This window comes from Tachypleus tridentatus, chromosome 4 (assembly GCF_004210375.1).
Source record: "Tachypleus tridentatus isolate NWPU-2018 chromosome 4, ASM421037v1, whole genome shotgun sequence".
Taxonomy (NCBI): Eukaryota; Metazoa; Arthropoda; class Merostomata; order Xiphosura; family Limulidae; genus Tachypleus; species Tachypleus tridentatus.
Genome location: NC_134828.1, coordinates 90,449,060 through 90,465,705, shown reverse-complemented (window position 1 = coordinate 90,465,705; position 16,646 = coordinate 90,449,060). Strand labels below are relative to the sequence as shown.

General features: G+C 31.1%; 1 protein-coding gene across 1 annotated transcript in view; it reads left to right on the top strand.

Annotated features, from left to right (window-relative positions):
- Positions 1–3,816: 3,816 nt before the first annotated feature.
- Positions 3,817–16,646, top strand: part of tsu (40S ribosomal protein S12 homolog tsunagi) — a 29,237-nt gene continuing 16,407 nt past the window's right edge. The window contains exons 1-2 of the mRNA XM_076499947.1: positions 3,817–3,942; positions 11,646–11,705. Coding sequence (XP_076356062.1) covers positions 3,879–3,942; positions 11,646–11,705 — 124 coding nt within the window. The 5' untranslated portion in view covers positions 3,817–3,878. The remainder of the gene's footprint in view (positions 3,943–11,645; positions 11,706–16,646) is intronic.

Genomic DNA, 16,646 nt, shown 5'->3' with positions numbered 1-16,646 from the left:
GTCGTGGCAGTTATCACATTGTATTTTATAAATAATGTTGGTGTGGTGTTTGTCAGTGTAGTTTTTACATAGTATAGACCTCAGTTTTGTGCCTGGTTTTTGAATAAATTTGGTATTAACTGGAATGTCATATTTTGTTACTAATTTTGCCAAATGTTGGTTATTTGTTTGCTGATGTCAGGAATATATGGTATACAGCAGTATATGGTTTCGTGGTTTTGATTCGTGAGCTGTATTTGGTGGTCGATTTTGCTTTTTTGTCTAGGTGTGTGCGTATAATGTTTTCTACGGTTTGTGGAGGAAACTTATTGATGTTGATGAAGTATTGTTTTATTTTGTCTAATTCATCGTTAATTTTATCTGGTGAGCATAGTTTTATGGCTGTGTTTATTTGGTTTCTTAGTATGTTGAGCTTTTGTTTTGTTTCATGTGCTGAGTTCCAAGGAATGTATAGTCCAGTATGGGTGATTTTTCGGTGGATTTCTGTTTTGAATTGTGTGTCGGTTCTTGTAATTTTGAGGTTAAGAAATGATATTTGATTGCTTTCTTCCTGTTCACATGTGAAGTTAATGTTGGGATGTATAGAGTTAATGTGATTGAAAAAATTAAGTATGTGTTCTGTCGATTTGAATCCCGCAACCGTGTCATCTACATATCTGTACCAGTATAGTGGTGGATGTAATGCTGTGTTAATTGCTTGTGTTTCAACTTGTGTCATTAAAATATTGGCTAGAACTGGTGATACTGGGTTGCCCATGCTGTCAATTTACCTTAAGAGTTACAACATAAGTATAGTGTATCCCTAACGTGCACTCCGATACGCAGTTACATAACCCCTTTCAAGCAGGTGGTCAGCCTTCGGTCAGTTACCTCTTTCTTTCTTTGTGGACCTCGCTCCTCTACTTAAAAATATTTCTCAACCCAAACAAGCCGTTCTTACATATATATTTTTCAATACACTGTTAGGGTGATTTTGTACGAAGAGATGACGGCCACAGTGTAGCGTTAAGCATGTTTTCCGTTATCTGCTTCCCAGCTGTTAAAGTAATTATACATTGTTCCACGTTATTAGTTAATGCCCCCGCTAGTACAGCGGTATGTTTCCACATTTACAGCGCTAAAATCAGGGGTTCGATTCTCCTCGGTGGGCTGAGCAGATAGCCTTTGTGGCTTTGCTAAAAGAACACACACACACACATATTAGTTAATTGGCGGTCACTGGCCGTAGAAGTATCTTACGGGACAAAGTTGTAAGGCGACGGATCAAAGTAAGAAGTGGGTATAACTCAAGAAACGGCTCTTCATATCAGCGTTATGGTGGCCGTTATAATATAAACTTTGTCTGAATTTATATATTATTGCAATAGTAGCTGCCGTTTGTAATTGAAGTCTTCCATATATAATGCTATATGGACCTTAAGTGTGCCATTCCCCACAATGGTATGAGAAAGTAGTGTCATATACGAATGTTAGTAACGTTAAGTAATGTCAAACATGATAAATGCGCAATAATAACAGTAATGGACAATGGAGGGGTCGTGACCCCACTATTAACATGTCGTTTGTTCCAAACTATCATCTCACAATGTTTTGTTGATGTTGGTCCAACGACCTAAGTGTAGTTATATAATGGTCAAACAGACAGACACACAGGTTCTTTGTACTTCAGTTATATAGATTAACAGCTGAATTTTTTTATCACACTCTGGAACGTCTCATTAATTTCATTAGTTGTATCATGATGTCCGTAAGAAATTCTAGCTAAAAGCTTTCTCTTCCTGAAACCACTAACAGAAGTCAAAATATATTGCAACCTTAATACTATTAGCTTCAATATCCTGAATTTGTAAAGGACGTAACTCACATTTAACATATCAAGTATCTCCTTCCTTTGTTTTAGTATTATATTGCTATCAGGTTCCTGTATAGGGGTGGTTTGAGGGTGCTCGACCAAATCCCCTAATTTGTGGTGTAAAGAAAAATATGCTTATATAGTTATAGGATAGATGCTTCTGATATTTAACGTTTTCTACGTATTCTACATTCTCCTGACAAAGCACGAGCATTTTGTGCTGTCACATTCAATGGCTTCTGTTGGCATTTTGAAACTTAAAGATTGAAACCCTTCACCACACTGCCACAAAATTCATGTTTACGTGAAAGTACTGCATCTGCTCTCCACCTGTTGAATAATTACCGAAGAAAGACTGCGTGCTCTAACTTTAATATACAATTTATATGACACTGTTATTTGTGGAAAAAATTTTCCAGAAGATCGGAGCATGCAAGCATGTTATCTTAGTAATGTAGACATATACGTAAATTACATCGAATAATTGAAATAGCTAGTATACTACTGTTTTATAGAAAATTTTTAATTAATAATTCTGCATAAAGATAGTACAGTACTTTAGTAAAACATACATATTTATGCTAATTTAAATCTAGCTCCCCATGTAGTGTAACAAAAGAGTTATAATATGTTGACTTTTAACTTGATTTTATGTGAACAATCATACCTTTGTTAAATGTATATTTTATGCAAATTGATTCCATATTTAATCTCATAGCGCCAATTTCTTACAGATTTTGAAAGGTATTTCTGTCATAAAGAATATCTACATTTATTTAGGTTTGAGTTACTTTCCTTACATCAAACCCCCGTTAAAAGTAGTATTCTAACGTCATTCATATTACTTCTTTTACTTTTAGCATTAAAACTACTCCTGTTCTTTGTTTCTACACTATAATTTTCTCTACATGTTATTTTTACTTCATTATTTTAACCTCACCACTGTTTAGGCCCGATTTAAAGCTGCCCCTACAAACAACTCAGCCTCTATCATACTGGAATGTAAAGCATCTATTCCAGAAAAAGCTCTATTTTGTCATTTAATCAACCCCACAGACCCATTCTGCTTGTTGATATAAACCTAACATTCAACCTTAGTGCCCTAATTATAATTTTATCCTCACACTATAATCTTGGTGGTGTCTCTGACAAAATTAAGTTATTATGACATTTTTAGAATGCTTTTATTAATCACTTATATTTATCAGTTATCTCCTCTGATCTAACCTTCACTACATCATTAACCTTCACGTGCTTTACAAATACTGTTAGCACCCTTTACTATATCATTTTATCTGTCAGTTATATTCTTCACTCCTGGATGACATAGTATATTTTTTCTCCATATTTACCTGATAGACTCTCCTGTTCACGTGCAGTGCTAAGGAATTACCAATAACTACAATCTCTGTATGTTCTCATTTTTATCCCTACTTGTTCATTTTGTTTTTCTTCTATATGTTTCTTTTTCCTTTGTTTTTGAAATTTGTATATTACACTTCTTAATGGATCCCAATTACAAGATGATATATTTTACTATTCAAAACACATATGTTGATTCTGTCAACTTTCAAATAAAAATTCTTTCATCATGTACCCAAAGGAAGCATATACTTTTTTAACAAAACTGCGCATGATAATTCCTTTATCAGGAATGTAACAGCAAAAATAACACAGTTGTTTCGCTTTCTTTTTGCATTTGAAAAAACACTTTTTGTCCAGCAAGGTGAGCAAACGTGAAAATATTTCACCTATTCGTATATTCTATTCTCTGTTGAATATTGGACTTTTTCATTTTTATACTTTTTTCGTATTAACTCAATTTTACCCTATTCTTATATAAGTAATGAGAAGATAAAAATAAGCTTTTTATTTACTCTTATTGTATAGCTTAAGTGGGTCACTTGATATACGACAAATAAAAATAAATTATTTATTGAACGTTTATTATTATTATTATCGTTGATTTATTACGTCACAATATGTAAAAGTATTGTAATAGTTTATTGTGTTAAGAATTAAAAAGATGGCGGACGTATTAGATTTAGATGGCGGTGGGGAAGATTTCGAAGTAGATGAAGAAGGAGATCGTGAGTTTAAACTTTAATAAACTGTTATGTGTGTGTTAAAGTTATCTTTAAAATTGAAATAACCCTTTTTTGAATATGAGAGATTGGTTATTTATTCTCTGAAGATTAGTGATTGTCTGTACAGACTTGGTGCTTGGATTTGGGAATGCGCGAGCATTAGAGATACTAGTATTAGTAGTAGTAGGACTGGTATAACAATAAAAAAACAAAAAAGTAGTAGGCCTGGTGACTGATTGTATTTATAAATTGTAACATAAATTGATAAAGTATAAAAAATTATGCCTACCAGTATGCCTTTATTACATGACCTATGAATTAGCATATTTAGTTATTATTGACATTAAAATAACAATGACAATGTGTGCGAGGGCTGAGATATAACTTACATTTATAAGATTAAAAATGTTGTGATTGCCTTGTATAGTACCATTTGAGACAAATTGTTAACCTGTTTTGATTGGTTTTAATATATTAATTTTAATATGAAGTAACTATTCATTATTATTTTTTGTTATTTTGATTCTTGTAATTCAGAATACAAGTAATTTGTAGGAGTAAATTTCTTATTTCCTTATTTAGTTTTAGCTTATAGTCATCATTATAAAGTAAAAATAGAAGTGACGGGTATGATTTGTACACTTTAAAATCCAGTCATGCTTCTTAAATTAATCATGATAAATGCACACAAATTTCTATTATTATTCTTGAATACTTAATCTAGAGAGAGGTATAATTAAATCTTCCATATCTTGTTTTCAGAGAAAAATCATTGTATACTTAAACTTTTGTAACTTTTTATTTTTTGTAACACTGTTAGTAGCACCTCATTTTATAAGTGAATTTTGTTTAAAAAATAAGTTTCTTTAGATATTAGTCATTGTTTTTCTTATATTAAGCTTGTGTTTTCTTGTCCTGTTAGAATATAGCACAAAGAAATTAGAGTTCTATGTCTTATAGATCTTTCAGGCAATCTAGTAAACATCAGTAAGATCACATCTTACTTTTCTCAAGAGAAAATAAATTAGAGACTTAATCTTATCCCTGTAAGGCTATCTTAATTCTTTCTAGTGAGTTAATAACATTTCTTAAATAAGGAGATCAAACCTGTATGTAGAATTACTAATGCAATCAGAGTTAGTTTATATATGGAGATAATTATTGCATTTGATTCATAATCAGTGCATTTATAATTCTGTTAGCTTTACTGCTACTAACAGAGCAATGCTTAGAAGACTTGTGAGACTTGCATATGCTGTATCAGAATTTTTTATTTTTATTTTAGTGGTGCTATTGAGTGCTTCCCATCTATATTAACCCTTTCAAGATGGGTCACCGGTAAAAGGTCATGCCATTGCATTTTCTCAGTTGCATTCAAAATTTTATTGAACAAATATTTTATGAATTTATGTCAACAAGTTTGGAATTAAATTTTAGATTACAACTCAAACTTTAATATATGAGTTGACTTCCTAATTTAAAAGTGAATATTAAAAGAACACGCCTAAATACAGGTTTTAGTGATTCTCACAGTATGTTGAATGTAGCAGTGTTTAAAATTAAATATTCGTGTCAAAATACCAAGACTATAGTTTTGTATAAATTAGGAACTCAGGTCACTGATTAAAAAGAATATAAAATAAGAATATTGTATGGTTTTATTTTGCTGAGATATAGCTTATGTACTGAATCAAACACAATGGACCCCATTCACCTCTTTCCATTTTTGGAAGTGGTCTCTTGTATATAGGGTGGCCCATAAATCCATACCCATCCTTATATCTTATGTATCCAGTGTATCTGTGTGCTGTCCCTTATTCTTGCTGCATAATATTATGTGATGTCATGTTCTGTGAGACATTTTCCTCATCGTACCAAGACTATAGTTTTGTATAAATTAGGAACTCAGGTTACTGATTAAAAAGAATATAAAATAAGAATATTGTATGGTTTTATTTTGCTGAGATATAGCTTATGTACTGAATCAAACACAATGGGCCCCATTCACCTCTTTCCATTTTTGGAAGCGGTCTCTTGTATATAGGGTGGCCCATAAATCCATACCCATCCATATATCTTATGTATCCAGTGTATCTGTGTGCTGTCCCTTATTCTTGCTGCATAATATTATGTGATGTCATGTTCTGTGAGACATTTTCCTCATCATAGCAGGGGTTATTGTTCCAAATGCCACAGTAACAGCTGCCTTTAACTCATACGTGCATAATTGAATATAACATAATAACATATGGATGGGTAGGGACTTATGGGCCACCCAGTACACTTACATCAATATATGACATGTTGATGACCAATTGGCAGCTTAAAATGTCCATTAGTAATTTTCTCAGCCATTTTAATTTGTGAAAAGGCTACCACATTCTTTTGAACCAAGATTTTTGTGTCTTATTCTTCTTGAAGTTTCATATTTTTAAAAATCTAAATATCTATTAATTACTAAGATTAATAAATTATAGTGAAATTGTATATATCAGTATAGTTATTTATGATTTTTTTAGTTATTCAACTGTATATATAAAACCTAAACATTTTTTTGACATTCTTCAGTTGCATAATTTTAAAAGGTTTAGCAATCTATACCCAGCAACAACTGAGTTTAAAGTTGTAGTGAGAAGAGAGTTGTTTGTTTTATTTATTTATTCTTTTATATTTTAAGACAAATAAGTTTAATAATTTAAATCTAAGTGGTAATAATCTGTGTACATATATTAATGTATAATAACGTGACTGTGTATTACAAAATGCTAGTTTCCTAAAACACAGCCGAGATGGGAAGACTAAAGATCAGTTTTATTTCATTAGATATGTAACGTGTACATGCATCATGTCAATGCAACTTGTGTAATGTTAGCTAGGCATGACTGGAAGATCAGTGTAATAATGTATATTATAACCATAAATATTTAAGCTATAAACAGAACACATTAAAATTAAACAAAATACGCTGCATATTTTTAAAAACAGATCCTATGGTACAAGCTTCGAGGTAGGATTATAAAATGTATCCTTGGTTTTGGAGGCGATTGCAGAAGTAGGACCCACCTAGTGATGGGTATACACCATCTATCATTCTTAGCCTCTAATTTGCTTGTCTTGCATAAAAAGATTAGAAATATAGATATTAGGAGAGTGAGATGTGAATGCTCAAACTCCCAATGTCCCACATCTGTTATCACCCTTTACTGCCTGCAGACAGTTGTTAGAAGGTGATTGCTTTCCCAAGTTAAAATAAGAAAAAGGAAAAGATGAAAAAAAGGAAAGTAAGGTGCTGCTATTTCTGGGTAAGAAAGATGAAACTTACCTCTTAAAGTTAGCATTCCTGTTCCCAATATGGTAGATGCATTAATTAACACATCAGTAAAGTGAGAGTTTACTGTGACTGTAATGCTTTTATATGCAGCTCAAGGTGTACATCCACATAAAGTAGTGCTAAGTTTTTAAATGACCTTATTTTTAACTAAAAATAATTTTAGTAGAATTTTTCTGATTTTCCTTTCTTTGTATTTATTTAATACATTATTGTATTTGTTACAGAATAATTTAATAATTTTATCTGAAATTTCTTTATTAAATCTATTAACTATTAACTTTTGTATCAGTATATCAACAGTATTAAAATATTGTAATTTGTTACAAATTTTACAATATCTGAATAACTGCAAAGTTATAATGTTTATAATAGATAGGTTTGGTACATTACCATGTAAGGAGGGTAAACCATAAATTGGAAAATCAAAATTATGTGTGTGTGTGTGTGTGTGTGTGTGTAGATATAGTGTTAATGAGGCTTAAATTACTTTGACTAAATATTTGTAGTTCTGTGTTACAATATGTATTCTTTCTAGCACAAAAAACAATTTATATTTCCTTTTTTTTGAGATTGTTATGAATTAGGTCAAATGACAGATCCCACATGGTTAAGAGTGTAGGAAATAATAAAATATGAAGTATTACTGAAAACAAACCTTTGAAATATATTTATTAGGTTTTAGAGATTACACAAATAAGAGATTTTTTGGGATGAGAATAGTTTTTTATTCATAACATGAAATCACTTTGTACTTAGATTGGTAATGAAACACACTCAACATTTTCACAAAGAAATCTTTAGTAAAATGTTTCATTAAAAAAGTCTGATTTTTTGTGTAAAAATACTTGTAACATGTACTAAAAGTCTACTAAATTTTGTGAAGGTACACGCTGCATCAAAAGTTAGTGGAAATATTCAACATGTCGAGTGTGTAGACAAACTCCTGTGTATTATATTGAGCCTGTCATGAAAGGATTAAATGATACAAATAATTAGAATAACAAATGTATTACTTGCACTTGCTGTAGTTAAAGGTTGTTTGCCAATTACTTGTTCCTCTTATGAGTTGATTAAATTTATTCTCCATTATCTCAACATCCTCAATACAACTAGAAGTACTCAATAGTTTAAAGCCCTCAGTAAATTTTGCTAATTTAATGAAAACAAATTGAGTTACTCTAGCTGTGACTTCTGAGATAAGGACAACACTACCAATAAACTCAATTTGACGACTTAAATAATAACCATTTGCTTTGATGAAACTTTGTAGAATGGACGGCAACTGCCTGTTGTGGAGACACAAGTGTTGATAATGATGTTTTGTAAGTTTTCGCCTTTCGTCTTCAGTTGGACTTGAAGACGAAAGGCAGAAGACTTTCGAAATGTCATTCTCAACACTTGTGTCTCCACAACAGGCAGTTGCTGTCCATTCTACAGAGTTTCATCATGGATACTCTTCCTAAACAATCTGTCAAAGAAAAAGCTTTTGCTTTCTCTCTTCTATGCATTTTATAATATTAACTAATTCTTTCTAACCCTTACTGATCAGATTTTTGTTTAACCTTGTGTGCAACACCTTCATGTTTAAAGCAAGCTATTTGAGAATCTAATACGAAGTCCACATCCTCTCCATTATCCAAATATACAAATTGCATCCTCAAAAATTGTATTAGTAAGAAAATAATTCATTTTGGTGAGACTGTTTTGACTTTAATTTATACCATAGTTTATAAATGTTTTAAAGCTGCTTTTTATAAGACTTGTCAGATTTAAGACTTTAGTGTTTGTGGTATTATTAATTAATTAATTTTGTTTGTGATGATGAGAAACCTATTTGAAATAAAAATGTTTTCTTAAGATGGGTGAAATGGGTATTCAAACTTTATTAGATTTTTCAGGTTAACCTGAAGATGAGCTAAGAAGGTTGACATTGTTCTGTACTTAATTTAAAGTTTTAATACCCATACCAGCCCTCTTAAGAATACAATTAATTTTGTGTCTTTGATCCAGTGATGTCGAGGCTATAGAGATTTCTTGAAAGCCTAAGTGTTAGAAGTATAAATTGCTGTAGCAAGATGAGCAAACACAAAGAGTAAAAAGTAAAGTTGTGAAAAAGAGAAGTTTTGTGACAGAAGATTTAGAAAATGTAAAATTAATCTCATAGGAGCAAAAGGCCTAACAGTTGATTTGTTAGAGTCAGATTAATAATTTGAAAGAGATGAAAATAATTTATCATTGGAATTCTAAGCTAGCTGAACCTGCCTGTGTGTACTTTGATGAAAGGCAGATGTTTATTTGGAAGCACAAAAAAGCAGACAGCTGTTGGAAGTAGAAGATACAAATGCTGTAACTTACGAGACAGTGTATGTGAATTATATACAGGTACCATTGCAACTGAATAAAGAAAAATAGTTTGGCTTGTCCATTGAATTTTAAAGCAATTGAATAGACCTCAGTGGACTTTTGACAAGAATAAAACTGTACAGTGTTTAAGATACAGCTTTGATCTCCATAATGTAAAGATTTTTGTACATACATTCAACTTATTTCTAATGTATATTACAAACAAACTTAGTGCATACTGTTTGTTTCTTGTCAGTCTATTGCCAGTAAGTAATATACCTACTGTAGAAGAATTCTTAGCCTAACACATTCATATGCTTACATTTCTTCATACTAAAAAAAAATATTTCTGATAAGAATACAATATTTTTCACTATAGAAGAAAGTTTAACTGACCTAAAATTTCCTGATCAACTCTCATCAACCTTTTAAAAATAGGAATAGCTAACAACTTATCAATTCTTAGGCACATTTTCTTTTAACCTATCAAAAATAAATGAGAGAAACTTTTAGATCTGATATTTAACTTTTAATCACTCATTCTTTCTACATACCACCAAGGGATTAATGTTTCCTTAACTCAGGTCAATACCAATATTTTCCATATAAAGCTCAGGGTCAGAAATATTGCTAATATCTACTCTTGCCAAATAAAAAGGGAAGAAACAGCCATCTCATAGATTTGGATGTAAACCTTGCATTTGGCAAGATTCAATAGCCCAATCCCCAATTTGAATATTTTGCTTGTGGCCTGGCATGGCCCAGTGGATTAAGGCATTTGACTCATAATCTGAGGGTTGCAGGTTCGAATCCCCATCATACCAAACATGCTCGCCCTCTCAGCCATGGGGAATTATAATGTGACAGTCAATCCCACTATTCATTTGTAAAAGAGTAGCCTAAGAGCTCACAGTGGATGGTGATGACTAGCTACCTTCCTTCTAGTCTTACACTGTTAAATTAGGGATGGCTAGTGCAGATAGTCCTTGTGTAGCTTTGCACAAAATTCAAAACAAACAATCCATGTAAATAGAACATTGACATTTGTCAGGATGATTGTCACATATTTATTCAGTGATATGATATAACTATTTCAGTTAAAAATTATTTCATATTTTTGTTATACTAATTTGTACATACAATGTAAAAATACAAAAAACATAAAATAGACAAGACAGTTGGTCATTTTGCATGTATTCTTAAATATCTACATTGTACTGTCTCTTGTGATGTAAGCCGTTTTTTTCTTAGATTAAACCCATTTTGATGTCTATGCAAGTGTGAATTATTGTTTGAAACTTGTTTTTTATTATAATTTGTTTTCTAGTGTATTGTTTTTTTTTTTTTTTAAAAGTCAAAGGTTTTGTAAACTTCACTCTAGTATTTACTGTTTTGTAAGCATTATACATGTATATACAGTCTAATGCTTCAATTATTTTTATTAGGCCTAATATAAAATAATAAATTATGAAGTAGAATATGTGAATACAATAAACAGAACTGTGTAGGGTAAGACTAAAATAACCAGCTTGTTTCACAGAGCTAATAGTTATCCATAGTGGATCACAAATCATTTCTTGTCTCTTATTTACCTGTTTATAATATTGCTTATAAAAATAAGATTAGTATTTACAGTTCATGTCATGTAGTTACGTAGCATACAACTTTTTGTTTTTTAATGTTTAGTTTTAATTTCAATTATACATTGTTACCATATTTTCATGCATTAGCCTCTTTAATTAAAAACAAACAGTACAGTGTGTTAGTACTTTTCATTTTTTGATAACACAGAATATAGTTTCTGTTTGAATTATAGTTTTGTGTCAAGATATAGCTGTAAAGTATATGTAATAATTACAAGTACGATGTATAATTCATTGTGTACTTGAAAACGTAGAAGTGATATTAGCATTAGGAAATTTAGTGGTGTAATTTTTTTTAATTATACATAAAAGTTGATGTATATAATTTATCATGTTTGTAGAATCCTGTTTCTTACAATGTGTTTTTTAAAATATTTATTCTATTTCAGAAAGTGTGCAGAAGTTGAAAGAGAGAGCCAAAAGGCGAAAAGGACGAGGCTTTGGATCAGGTTACAATCACGTTTACATATTAATACTTTGTCTACCTAAGAAATATACTTTAGGATAAGATTAAGCTGTCCAATAAAATTTGTTTTCAACAGTTGTACACATTTCTATTAAGATAAGATTTCAAACAAACTATTGTGACATCTCATTTTACTTGTATTTATCGATGTATCTTTTGTGATAAGTATTATTTAAATTATGGCTGAAAAGCCACTTGACTGGTAATATAAATATTGTTAATTGATGACTAATTATTTGACTGTTGTCAAATTTCTTCCAGTGTGTTTATGTGAATTTGTAAATATTAAACTAACTATGCAATTGAATAAAAGCTATTGTTGGTCAAAAAATAACTTATTCATAGTACTTGCATGTATCTATTACAAAAAATGTAATTAGAAAACCAGATATCTGGTACATGTAAATTTCTTGAAATCAAGAATTTTTTTTTTTTTTTTAAAGGAATAATATTTAAGTACTTTGCACAAACTTCTAAGCTGTGATGCATGGCTATTTAACCTGTGCTAAACATTAGTTTTGTAACCTTAGAAACCCACATGTTATATTGAAAGAAATAGGTTTAATTTAAAAACATTTACTCATTAACCAGCTGGCAAAACTGTCACACTAGCTCATGTGTCTTACTTGAGTGTATGACACCTGGTGACCATGTGGTAAAACATTTTATTAAATTCTTGCCTTGCTTGTCTTGTGATGTTGGAGAGAATCACTAGGTTAAAGGTTATCAGTTGTCTTATTACTCTTATGACTCATGTAATGGGCATGTGGGCAGCTCATGGGCTTAGTCATGAGGTTTGGCTTTACACTTATTAAAGAGTAATAACTTCTAGTACATTCAATAGCAAAGATACAATATTAGTTTTCAATTATTTTAACAGAATAAATTCCCTCAGTCATAATCTGTATAACTATTGTAATGATTTTTCTGAGATATCTTCAAGTAATTCCACTTCTAGCATTTTCATGTTTTGTTTCTTTAGTACAGTTAATGTTTTTCATATTTATCTTTTTATACGTCATATATTATTGAACTTTAATGAACAACTGTTAGACTGAGAAATAACATACTTATGAGGTTGTTTGTGCAGTGAACTTCTTGTAGATCCTCGATTACTACCATCTACTGGAGTCAGGTACATGTGGAGAAACTTACAAAGTCAGAAACGTGAAATTAAACATACAGTTTTTAACGTTTTTCTGATTGTTCAAGAAGTTTAGCAGATCTGCATTTAAAAATACTTTTTAACTTGATTGGTATAAGTGGGACCTTCCAGCAACAAATGGATTATTCCATCAGATTGTAATCAAATTCCACTTTGTTACTGGTTCTTACAGAACTTATTTCTGTCAGTTATCTAATATTTTTGGCAAAATCATTCAAGACAATTATCTTAGATATATATATATATATAGACAAATCATATAACACTAGACTCTTCATTAAGGAGGAATCTTGCACCCAACTTCCATTAGTGTTCTATTAACTGCTTTTTTGACATTGTTTCATTGTGCATTTTATCTACCCATTGGAGTTTTCTGAACCTCCTACACCTGTGATGTGAATTCTTGCTCTTGGGGTTACAACTGGAATGTTGCTATGGGTCTCAAGCCTGCAGCTTCCCTAACTAGTATCGTATTTCATGCCTGTTTATGACACTTTTTACGTATTGTATGTAATACATTACGATAAGTGATAATACCTTCGTACGTTTAATATACTTTGTATTTATATTCCACTAACACAGCAGTGGTAATCATACTTCAGAACTCGCTGAATGCAGTTATTGAGTTAGATGAAGATGATAACTGAAGTCATGAAGGAAACTTGTGGAAATATTTCACCATTTTTTCACTCTAAGTACATTGCTCAGTATCAGAAGTCTGATTTGAGTTAATAGCTTTATGGAAAGAGTATGTGATCACTTGTTTGCTGATGCTGGTTATGCAGTCAACACATTGCTGAAAATATCTGTGAACAGAACTTTTTTTCTTAACCTGTGCTCCATTTATAAACATTCCAGTGATAAGCAGTTAGCAATCTATCCAAAGAAATAAAAACTGTAAGCTTTTGCTTATTTAGTGCTTACTAGCAAAAGTCCCTGGTTTTGCTTGGGTTAAGTTGATAGTGCATGTATTCTGAACCCATTTTAGCATAAAGTAAAACTTCTATACTTTTGTTGCTAAGCAACATGACATAAAAGCCATTGTTAGAACACATTGTTACTAAAACTCACTGGCTTTTTTGTATATTAGAAGTTGTATAAAGAACTAATTGTTTTCTATGTAGTTTTTCACTAGTTTACCTCATTAAAAAAAATGCTAGCCTGTGAATTAGTGATAATACCTAGGTGCATTTTCCAGGGTTTTCTTAGTAAAAGAGCAGAACTTCATGTTTCTAGGTTTTTTTTGCTGTTGGAGCTATAGCAGTCACTCATTCTTTAAATGTGGGTTTTGACTACTTTACCTCATAAAAAGATATCCACTTGCTCTTGAATAAGTAATAATACGTAGGTGCATACCCTCAGAGTCTACTTAGTATGTTCTAGGTTCTTTCCTCTTGAAGCTATAGTGGTCTCAAACAGACCTACATACATGCTGTTTTATGATTACAGATCAATGTTTGAAGTCAACATCCTTTGTCAGGATTAATCTTATTCTTAAAACAGAGCATGATTTTACCTCTCATCTTTAACATAAGTTTAAAAATACAGTTTCAGTAAGAACTGTTGTCAATAGCATGTTTATCCAAAACTACATACTTTTGACTTTTGGTTGCTTTTTTGGGTTATTGTGCTGGCATCATGCCAACTGCTGCATTACATATTGTATTGTTCATTTCGATTTTTCATAACTAGAAGATATTTCGCATGCTAGTTACAACTAATCGTGACATTTTTATTTGAAATGTATTGAGCTTACCTGTCATACTAAAATATTGCTTATATATCAAAAAAGTTAGTTTCTCTAATGCACGTAATTATGTAAACATTTTTTTAGTACATCACTATCTTAAGGTTCAGTTTTTTTTGTAATAGAAAAGGAGTTCAGTTGTGATGAAAACCTAACGTTGTTTATTATGTGTTTGACTTTAGTTATGATGCATTGAGCTGTCTGTACTGTTTGAAGAATATAAAAAAACACTTGTGGTTGTATTGATTGATACGAAGTGCAGGTTAACACAGTTTAAAAATAACTTCTTTACAACAGTAACATCATATATGTTATCTTATATGCTAAACCTAAAAGAAATACACTTGATATGCTAAAAAATATCAGGGTCTTCTTATACACTGTCAACTGCAGTAGGTATTAGATATAAATATAAAATGATGAAGAATGTACAGTTATTTAAAATGAATAAAGGTATAGAACAAAGTGTTTATAATAAAAATGTTTACATGTTAGGTATATTGTCATTACATAACACTTAGTCATATCAGAAAAAAATCCAAAATAAACCAAAAAAATAACTTTAATCTCAACTAATATTTGTTGGTGAAATGGTTTGAAATTTGACAAACACATTCCTTAAAGTATGTTGTTTCAGAAAAAATAAAATATTTTTATTTTTATATTATTTTAAATAAAAATTCATTTCGTCATGTTATTTGCACTTGGTCTTTGATAGCTCACCTGCAAATCGATTTTTATATGAAGGATATATGTTCTAACTGTAATTTTAGAGTTTTCACATTTCATTTCCATATTCTTTTAGACCTCATAAGTGTTTAAGTGTTTTTAGTTAAGGTAAGTGTTTATATTTTATTTTCTGTTTTATTTACTGTATCAGTAATTATTCATTATCATCAAAACACAGTGCAAAAAACTGTTTAGTATTAACAAATGAAAATATGTACAAACCTTTCAGCTCTTCAAAGAAATCCACTAAAAGTCCATCTTTTTACTTAGTTTATTTGTAAGCTTCCTTCATCTTTTTATTATTTACGCTGACACGTTAAATATTTACACATCAACTAATGGCCTCGTGGCCTTACTTAGTTATTTTGGCTGACTCTTCGCAGAGACACATTGCTTGAACTAGATGTGATATATAAGCATCATCTTGTTTATAACTCTTCGTAATATAGGTGACAAACTTATAAAATTCATCAAACCATTGAAATATGATTTTTAAAACATATAATTAACTAAAGTATAGAAATAAAACCCAAATACAGTTTAACTGTCTCTAACTATAGCTTATTTAGGTAAGAAACCACCATAAGTGCTATATTTGGTAAAGTAGACAACAGAAGTAATGGTAGTTACATCTATGTTAATATGAAAATTATGCACCAATTTTAGATTAACAGTTCATGAAATATAGTGTAAACTGAGCTTTTTATAACTATATACCTTTCTGTCAAATAATTCTAAAACATACCATCCACTGACAATATAGCTATTTTTAAACATCAGCTTTGCTTATCTAATGGTCTTGCATGCTCCAGTCTCTTACCTCACTTAAATGCTCTTGGCAATGTATAATTTGCAAATTTCTTCATCCTGATGAATGTGCTCTCTATCCTCGTACTGTACATAAGTAACTTGCAGAGATTATGAAATCACTTTGTCTCAACAAAGCAATGATTATAGTTTTCCTAATGATATGAGGCCCGGCATGGCCTAGCGTGTTAAGGTGTGCGACTCGTAATCTGAAGGTCGCGGGTTCGCATCCCCGTCGCGCTAAACATGCTCCCCCTTTCAGCCGTGGGGACGTTATAATGTGACTGTCAATCACACTATTCGTTGGTAAAAGAGTAGCCCAAGAGTTGGCGGTGGGTGGTGATGACTAGCTGCCTTCCCTATAGTCTTACATTGCTAAATTAGGGACGGCTAGCACAGATAACCCTCGAGTAGCTTTGTGCAAAATTCAAAAACAAACAAACCTAATGAAATGTTGTGTGTCATCCTATTAAGGA